This window comes from Gekko japonicus, unplaced genomic scaffold (genome assembly GCF_001447785.1).
Source record: "Gekko japonicus isolate JY-2015 unplaced genomic scaffold, Gekko_japonicus_V1.1 scaffold3394, whole genome shotgun sequence".
NCBI classification, from domain to species: Eukaryota; Metazoa; Chordata; class Lepidosauria; order Squamata; family Gekkonidae; genus Gekko; species Gekko japonicus.
Genome location: NW_015165340.1, coordinates 37,435 through 46,938, shown reverse-complemented (window position 1 = coordinate 46,938; position 9,504 = coordinate 37,435). Strand labels below are relative to the sequence as shown.

The following is a 9,504-nucleotide window of genomic DNA, read 5'->3' as shown; positions in this document are numbered from 1 at the left end:
TTTCAAGAACAGCTGTGCCAGAACTATGGCTTGCCCAAGGTCATCCAGCAGGTGCAAGTGGAGGAGCGGGGAATCAAACCCGGTTCTCCCAGATTAGAGTCCGCGCACTTAACCACTACACCAAACTGGCTCTATGGAAGGTGGACTCCATGGCATTAATTCTTGCTGCAGTCCCTCCTCTCCCTAAACTTTACCTTCCCCAGATTCCAACTCCCAAAATCTCCAGGAATTTTCCAGCCCAGAGCTGGCAACCCTGCTTGTTAACGCGCAGTAGGGTTAGAACAGATAAAAGTAAGTCGTTCTTCACCCAAAGAGTGAAGGTTGTTGGCCCATCCAGTCCAACCCTCTGTGTCACATAGTGGCCGAAACCCAGGTGCCATCAGGAGGTCCACCAACAGGGCCAGAACTCCAGAAGCCCTTCCACTGTTGCCCCCCAAGCACCAAGAATGCAGAGCATCACTTGCCCCATACCGAGGGTTCCTATCTAGACCTTGTGGGTAATAGCCACTGATGGACCTCTGCTCCATATGTTTATCCAATCCCCTCTTGAAGCTGCCTATGCTTGTAGCCACCACCACTTCCTGTGGCACTGAATTCCACGTGGGAATCACTCTTTGGGTGAAGAAGTACTTCCTTTTATCTGTTCTAAGTTTACTGCTCATTAATTTCACTGAGTGCCCACAAGAAGAACTCTGAACCAGAAGCACTAGATGCAGGGTCTCCAACCTCCTTGAGCCTCCCGTCACCTTTGGAATTTTGACACCGCATGGTGGATGTAACAACAAAATGGCTGCCGCAGGAGGTGGAACCAACCACAACGTGTCATGGAGTGATGTTATGCATAGTAACTCTTCAACACTTTAGGGACAAGCTCTATTTAACAGGATGTGTGGAAAATATAAGTGCCTGCTGCGTTTCTCATGCTGAATCACTTTCTAAAACACCTGGTGGGCATCAGAAAAGGTGTTGGCAGGTACCATGGCACCCCTGTGCTAGATACACGCTGAAGATCATCAGTATCTTTTGCCACTCCTTGGACCTGAAAATACCTGAGACTAGGATGAGGCTGACAGGAGACAGAGAAAGTCCAAGGGTCACACACACTCAGCAGATTTCAAACCAAAACGGGCCTCTCCCGTGCACTTTGCACACTCACTTCAGAGTGAGTCAACGATTCCGCGGGCATCTGCCCTCCTCCTGCTACGAAATACTCGTATTTCAAGTCCACGAGCCCTTCATCAGGAGCAACCAGTTCTGGGCCGAGAAAAGTCACAATTCTTATCAGCCACCAACCAACTCCTCCTTCCTGTGAAGAAGTGTGTGGCGGATGCCCTATAAATAGCCGCAAGATCTCCACGCAGTGGATTCCACCAGGGGAAAGGGCCAGGGAAGCTAATTTAAAAGCTGGTGTGTCCTGGGAATGGCTCTTCGTCTTTAGAACCTGCACTTATCAATTCAGCAACAAAACTGCCCTGATGTGGATAGCCCACGCTAGCCCAATTTCATCAGATCTCAGAAGCTAAGCAGAGTCAGCCTTGGCTAGAATTTGGAATGGCAACAACCTCCAAGGAATATCAGGGCTGTAACATAGAGGCAGGCAATGGCAAACCACCTCTGAAACGTCACTTGCCTTAAAAGCAAGTCTAGCTCGCCACTGACTGGTGCATAACGCTAAAAGAGCTAGAACTTTCACCTGCCAGACAATTTTAGGATCTCCTGGTTATTCTACACACAGTGGCATACAATAATAATAATTGCAATAATAGCAACAAAACTTTGGATGCAACGGAACCCCCCCCCAATGAATCCCCCTGGAAGTTATTCCTTGTCATCAATTACCTGTTTCCCTTCCTATCTGCCAAAATTAGAAGCAATATAAAATATTCAACTATACCAAGCTGTGACTTAAAAACCCAGAACTGCAAAACAAAATCAAATCACAGTTATGGGTAAATAGCATTTAAATGAGGGTTGCTGGAGATTTGGGGGTGATGCCTGGGATAGAGTTACCAAACCCCCAATGGGGCGAGGTTTTCCCTGATTTTGGGGGCCCCAATCTGCCACCTGCCAGGCAAAGGGAGCCCCGCCCCCAAAGAGCCCTGCCATGCCTGACGTGCCCAGCACAATGACACCAGGCACGTCACGTGGGGGGTGCTCTAGCATTTGGCTAAAAACTCTATGGTGACTAGGGTTGCCAAGTGAAAATATCCTATCGGCAGGGGAGCCTCGCCGGGCTCCGGGAGCTGGTCTTCAATGCGTGCGCGAAACGCGAAGTGTGCACGCGCCGCCAGCATGTCACTACGGAAAAGACGCACAACGTCGATCACGCTGAAGGCGTGGCCACGATCGTCGGAGGGAAAACCATAGAGTTTTCCCTCCGACGATCAGGGCCACGCCCCCAACGTGATTGATGTGGTTGCATCACCTCCGGTGACGCAGCCACGCTGCGCTTCAGAGGGCAGAGTTCCCCCCGAGGGCAGAGTTCCCCCCGGGGCCCGATTCCGTAGTGGCAGAAATCGGGCCTCCGAAGCGGGAGTTTACTGGCATTTGGCTAAAAACTCTATGGTGACCAGACGATCCAGGGAAGCAGGCTGGAGCCCCCCGCCGGCAGAAGGTAAGGACCTGGCAACCCTAGCCTGGAAAGGGAGCTCAGTGGAGATGTGATGCCATACAGTCCACCCTCCAAAGCTGCCGTTTCCTCCAGGGGAAACTGATCTCTGTGGTTTGGGGATCACTTGTAATTCCACGAGAACTCCAGGCACCACCTGAAGGATGGCAACCCTAGGCTGAACCAGTGTCGTAACTATATGAAAAATAAAAATCCAGTGCCACAATTCACTCCCATCATGGGAAAGCATGAAGGGGCTCTGTTGGGTTCTGTCATCCCCTCCCAACAGCGCTGGCAATTCAAGAAAATTCAAGAAAAAAAATGTGCCATTGGCAATTCAAGAAAATTCAAGAAAAAAAAATGCGCAACCCAACAACAGCAGGGAAGAAAAACAGCACAGAAAATGCATTTAGGGGCAGCAGGTCCCCTACTTACCCCATTTAAGCTTCCCAGATCTTTGACCCAATGCTCATCTTTCTCCTTGTCGTAGTTGATGACTGCATGCTGCTTATCCACGCTGCGAGACTGGGAACAAAAGAGAAAAAACACAGAACTTTCAGACCCACAGGGTAACACTCACCTTTGTAACCGCAACGGCACACATTGGTGCCCCCTTGATACAAAGGAAAAGGTGTAGCTTGCTGGACAGGTACAGTACCCGTTGTCCCATTCCATGCACCCAGTTTGAACACACATGAATACATGAAGCTGCCTTATACTGAATCAGACCCTCGGTCCATCAGGGTCAGCTACTATCAGCTCAGACTGGCAAAGGGCTCTCCAGGGTCTCAGTCAGAGAGGTCTGTCTGGTCCTTTTAAATAGAAAGGCCGGGGATTGAACCTGGGACCTTCTGCATGTCAAGCAGAGGTTCTTCCACTGAGCCACCGTGCCTCCCAACCTCCCAAGGTTTCTTTCATTGCAGTATTTCTGAGTCGGCCTTTCTGCCCAAAGAGACTGTACAATACCTCTGCAGGGCTGAGCAAAAATTCTGCACCAGTCCTGGTTCCTCCTACCTTGTTATTTTTGTTACTTTATTTAAATAAAACAGTCGTTGTCCACCCTTCTACCTTACAGGAACTCAAACCAGCTTACAATGTGATCACAATGAAATACAAAAAATGCATGAAAACAACACATTAAAATGGACACTTTAAAAGTGCCGGCAGGCAGGAAAACTAATACCAATCAAATACCACTATGAATAAAACCATCTTCAGCTGCCTCCTAAAGGCTGACAGCGAAGGGGCCAAGCAGATAGGGTTGTCAGTTCTGGATTGGAAAATACCTGGAGATTTGGGGGTGGAGCCGGAGGAGGGCGTGGTTTGGTTGGGGGAGGGACTTCAGTGGGGTATAATGCCACAGAGTCCGCCTTCCAAAGCAGCCATTTTCGCCAGGTGATCTGATCTCTGCCTCCTGGAGATCAGTTGTAATCCCGGGAGATCTCCAGGCACCACCTGGGGGGTTGGCAACCCTAGGCCAAGCACACCTCCCCCAGGGAGGTTATTCCATAATTGGGGGGCTGCCGTTGAAAAGGCCCTCTGTACTTGCCTTCCTTAAAACCAGACTTCGCAATTCTAGTAGGAGCTTATTTTGGAATATTTTAGTGCAAGAGACTGCAGGGGGGAAATGCATCCTTTATGATATCCAAGAACCCCAGTTGCCAGAGGCACCCATGAGATTTTATTCACATGCCTGTGGAACGGAGAATGGGTGCAAGCAATGTTCCCTCTAAGCTGTGGAGTCTTGTGAGCAAAAATTCTACTTTCTGAGCTACTAGCATTAAAGTTGTGAGCAAGTGATTTGGCTACTGCATAACCTAGTTTGCTCTGGAGCCCTCCTTCCTGAGCTGAGACAAAAATGTGTGAGCTGGAGGCTAAAAAAATGTGAGCTAGCTCACACTAACTCAGCTTAGAGGGAACACTGCGTGCAAGTCTCTTTGTGTTTTTTTGTTTAAAAGGAATGTGTGAGTAAAGGGAGATAAACTCATCCTTACTTCACTCTGCTCCCGTTTCTTGAAGCGTTTTCCCTCCCAGCCTAGTTCCGATACTGTAAGTGAACTAGATGGGAAAGAAAATGCTTCAGATAACAGAACTGCAAGGCCAGGCAGAATTCAGCTCTTATTGCCCACATTCTTTTTAGTACAGAACAGACACCTACCATTATCCCCTGCTTACAGGAAGAAACACACAAACAAATATATGCAGACAGACACCCATTTTGGCTCTCCATGTGCCCCCGAGCATATGTTAAAGCCAACAGTCTCAAAATATTTTTATGAGGTAGGGTGTGTCGCCAGAAGTTGGCACAGGCGGGTTCTGCTTAGCTGGCTTCCTTGAAGTCGGGTTCCTGAACTCAGCGCGACCCAAACAAACAGAGCACATTTTCACATTTTGGGCCTGACATGCGTTGAGGTCCCACAAAATACACATTCGAAATGCCTGCTGTCAGTAGCGCACTCAGAGTGAAGTCCATGGACTCATCTTGGAGGAGGGTCCCCAACCTCCAGATAGTGGCTGGAGGTCTCCCACTATTACAACTGATCTCCAGGTGACAGAGAAAGAAGAAGAGAAAAAGAGATTGGATTTACACCCTGCCCTTCACTACCTCAAGGAGTCTCAGAGCGGCTTACAATCTCCTTTCCCTTCCCCTCCCCACAACAGACACCCTGTGAGATAGGTGGGGCTGAGAGAGCTCTCTCTCGAGAACTGCCCTTGAGAGAACAGCTCTGAGAGAACTTGTAACTAGTCCAAGGTCACACCAGCAGCTGCATGTGGAAGAGTGGGAAATCAAACCTGGTTCTCCCAGATTAGAGTCCGTGCACCTAACCACTACACCAATAGTTAGCTGGAGAAAATGGCCATTTTGGAAAGTGAAGTCTATGGCACTGTCCCACATCGGAGTCTCTCCCTTCCCCAAACCTCACCTCCTCAGGCTCCACCCCCAAAATCTCCAGGTATTTCCCAACCCAGACCTGGCAACCCTAGCTTGGCGTCTCTCTGCATAGGACTGCCGAGGCCTACTTCTCACAGACAGACCATGAGGCGGAAAAAACAGTGCCTGGACTGGACTGCTTAAACCACGTATCCCCAGTCTTTTTGAGCCAGTGGGCACTTATGGAAGTCTGACAAAACGCAGTGGGTGCAGCTACAAAATGGCTGCCACTGAAGCGCTGCCACAGGAGGCGGAACCAGGACTTAAAATGGCCGCCGCAGCTTACCTTCAGTCACACAGTGACAATCTTGGCATTGTGATAGCAGCGGCTGCCAAAGCGACCTTTTTTAAAAATCGGCACAGCCGGCCAAACCTCCAGTGGCCAATCAGAAACCTTGTGGGCAAATGCACCCACAGGCACACCACAATGGGGACCCCTGACTTAAACGGTGTCTCACAATTGAACATGCACCCTCCCTCCCCACCTTACAGTGTAAGAGACATGTCAGAGAGAAAGGCTAGGGTAGAAGCAGGCTCCTTGTCATCTAGCAGGGTAAGAAACAGGGGGAAAGACCATCCTAGCTAGCTAGCGGCCGCTGAATGAGATCTGGCTGAGGTTGTTTCTCCTCTTCTCACAGGTAGTTAAGGCCTGGGCAGACCCAGAGGCAGGAGTCAATGGGCTCTAGCCTAGGGTAGGAGGAAAGACCTGGCAGGGGAGGGAAAGGCGGAGAAACATGTTCTTCACTCCTCTGTTCTTCTTCCCTACGCCTCCACATGCAGCTGCTGGTGTGACCTTGGGTCAGTCACAAGTTCTCTCAGAGCTGTTCTCTCAAGAGCAGTTCTCAGGAGAGCTCTCTCAGCCCCAACTACCTCACAGGGTGTCTGTTGTGGGGAGGGGGAGGGAAAGGAGATTGTGAGCCGCTCTGAGACTCCTTTGGGTAGTGAAGGGTGGGGTATAAATCCAATCTCTTCATCTTCTTCACTCAAATACCCCCCATACTCCTGTTTGTCTCTGCCTTTCTGTATTGTAAACTTCTTTAGGTCCCCTTAAGGGAGAAAAGCAGGAGAGAAACAATCATATAAATAGTTTGCAATGAGCCAGGTTGGGTATGGAGGAGAATTTAATCCTCTGAGCCTCTCCCCAACTCTTCTGGAGTGCTGCTGAGCACTTCAGTCCGTTTACCACCTCCTCAGCTGTTTGTAAGAATGAGGCCAAAGCGAGACACGGCCACAAAGCCATCCCGGGTGCCTTCTGAGAATCCACCACACACACACAGGCTTTGTAATACCGTTAAGCCAGTCTCCCGGTTGGCACAGCCTTCAAACGCAAACATTTACAGGCTCCGTGCCCTGACAACCCACTCTACACAAACCAACAAATGCAGGAAGTTGGTCAGATCTGAAAGGCCTGCTTTCTCCTAACATATTCCTAGCTTAAGTGATTAGAACCGGTTAACACAGCAGCATGTCCCCAAACTATAAGCACATACCTTCAGGAACATCAATATCCCGCCCCAGAGCGTTGCTGTGCGATGTTCCCAGCACAATGACATTCACCTGGAAGTGACATCATCACCCCCCATTTGGGGGTGGGGTTTCCCCGCCAGCCAGCCAGCTGGCCAGCAGCGGACTGAAGCCGCCAAAAACGGGGGAACCCTCACTGGAACCTGAGCATTGGCAACCGTATATCTTTCATGTCACCTACTGGCCTTTTCCCTGAAGATTCCAGAGATGGAACCTGGGACCTTCTGCATGCCAAGCAGATGCTCTAGCACTGAACCACAGCCCTTTCCCTGGGGAAGAAGAGAAGAAGAAGAAGAGATTGGATTTATACCCCACCCTTCACTTGGGAGTCTCAGGGCGGCTTACAAACTCCTTTCCCTTCCCTTCCCCACAACAGACACCCTGAGAGGTGGGTGGGAAGGCAGTCATTCCTCAAAAACCAAGCATATGACTTTTTAAAAAAGGATTAATATTAAAAATGAAAGTAAAACCGGATAAATATATATATAAGGAAAATATTAGAAAAATATTTGAACGGCAGCAAAAAACGGAAACGGGAAAAACTGACTCAACTGGATTCTTGGGCAAATAACCAATTTTACATTAAAAATGAAAATAAAATCAGATTTTTTTTGGCAAATAGCCAAATTTATATTAAACGTACCAAATTTATATTAAATATATCCAATCTCCCGTAGGCAGTTTGGGTGCTCATGTTGTTTCATAATGTGAAGAGTCATAATAATAGAATGACGCATCAGATTACTTGGCTGTTATAAGAAGCAGAATTCGGTGGGAAGTTAACAGCGTTCCGTGTGCCTTGGAACTAGTCATGCCGGACACATGACCACGGAAACGTCTTCAGACAGCGCTGGCTCTTCGGCTTTGAAACGGAGATGAGCACCGCAACCCTAGAGTCGGATTCGACTGGCTTTCGAGCAAGGGAACCTTTACCTTTACAGTGCTACTGAACTATAATCTGTAATACTGCAGACCAACACAGCTACCCTACCTGGGTTTGGACCACTGTGCGACACAGAGTGTTGGACTGGACTTCTCTTATGTTCTTTACTACCTTTAATTACCAAAACAGTCACATTTATGATACACCACTCATTGCACAAGGTGGCCAAATGCAGACCAGCAGCCATACCTGGTACGATTCAAGTACAGAGGGAAAGCTGAATGAGAGAAGATTTCACTGAGTGTAAGCATTATGCAGAGAGACGGCACGCAGAGATGAATGCTGAGTAGGAAAGGATTCACTGGGTCCACACGCATTCTGCTCTGAAGAAGGCTTATGAAACAGGTGTCGGAGCAAGCCTGTCTGCAGATTCGTGACCTTTCTGCTATTTGCCTCCAATCCAATATTAGTACAAGAAAGACACAAAGAAGATTTACTGATTGTAAGGACTGTAGATTATTGGACTGTGCTTGTCGATATTGTGGGATCACTTTTTGATGTTCATTCTTGTATGAATGTACAGAAATGCATTAGTATTAATATTGATCTATTTTTTGAAAATCTATGAGAGCGAAATTCCCTTTGCAAATACCGTATTTTTCGCTCCGTAAGACGCACCTGACCATAAGACGCACCTAGTTTTTAGAGGAGAAAAACAGGAAAAAGTGCAGTTTGGTCCTCTTGGAGCTCTTGGTTTACTTTTGTTTTTATATGCTTAATGGACCTGAGAACGTGTCCTTTCAAATGTAAGTCTTCAAGCCTTCACATGGGCTCCCCTGGGCTTGTGGGGGGAGAAGGCAGTATTCGCTTCATAAGACGCACACACTTCCCCCCACTTTTTTGGGGGGGGAAAGTGCGTCTTATAGAGCAAAAAATACGGTACATCACGGTTGCCACTGACTATTTTCTACTTACTTATTCCGTGATCTCTCTTTGGTTATCCTTCCATCATTATCCATCCCTGGTAGCCCAAAAGGGCTTGCAAGGCCTGCCTGTTTTCGCTGCCCGCATGGAACTGCCAAAATCCAGGGGGGGCCTCGCTCTCATACAACACCGGACAAGAACTTTGCTTGAAGGAGTCTGTTAGCCAGTAGCGCATGGCAATGCAGGTATGTCCACCCACCTTCCCACACACAGTCAAGTGGTATTTTAACATCTCTGAAGATGGGTACCGAGTGAATGGCCAGGTCAGCCTCTCCTTAGGACCCTTTCTGCACATGCTAGAGGGTTCAGAGAAGAGCCAAAGTCAGGGGCTACCACAAATAACAGCTGGTTTCTAGCATCAATTGAAATGTGTGGATCCCTTCCCCAAACATAAGTGTGCTTAAGGGTTTGGGGCAGGGGCAGGGACGTGGGAGGGGTAGTGCCCCCAGTGAGATAATGCCACTTCTGGAGGAAACCGTAGAGCTCCCAGCGATTCATAGAGTTACCTGTTGTCACATCCAGGTTTCCGCCAGAAGTGACATCATCACATCGGCGACACCGATGTTTAAAAAC

The 9,504-nt window shown here is 48.6% G+C and overlaps 1 protein-coding gene across 1 annotated transcript in view; it reads right to left on the bottom strand.

Annotated features, from left to right (window-relative positions):
- The window catches only part of CEP170B (centrosomal protein 170B), a 123,918-nt gene that overhangs the window by 101,158 nt on the left and 13,256 nt on the right, over positions 1–9,504 (bottom strand). The window contains exon 2 of the mRNA XM_015410557.1: positions 3,044–3,133. Within this exon, the coding sequence (XP_015266043.1) occupies positions 3,044–3,133 (90 nt within the window). The remainder of the gene's footprint in view (positions 1–3,043; positions 3,134–9,504) is intronic.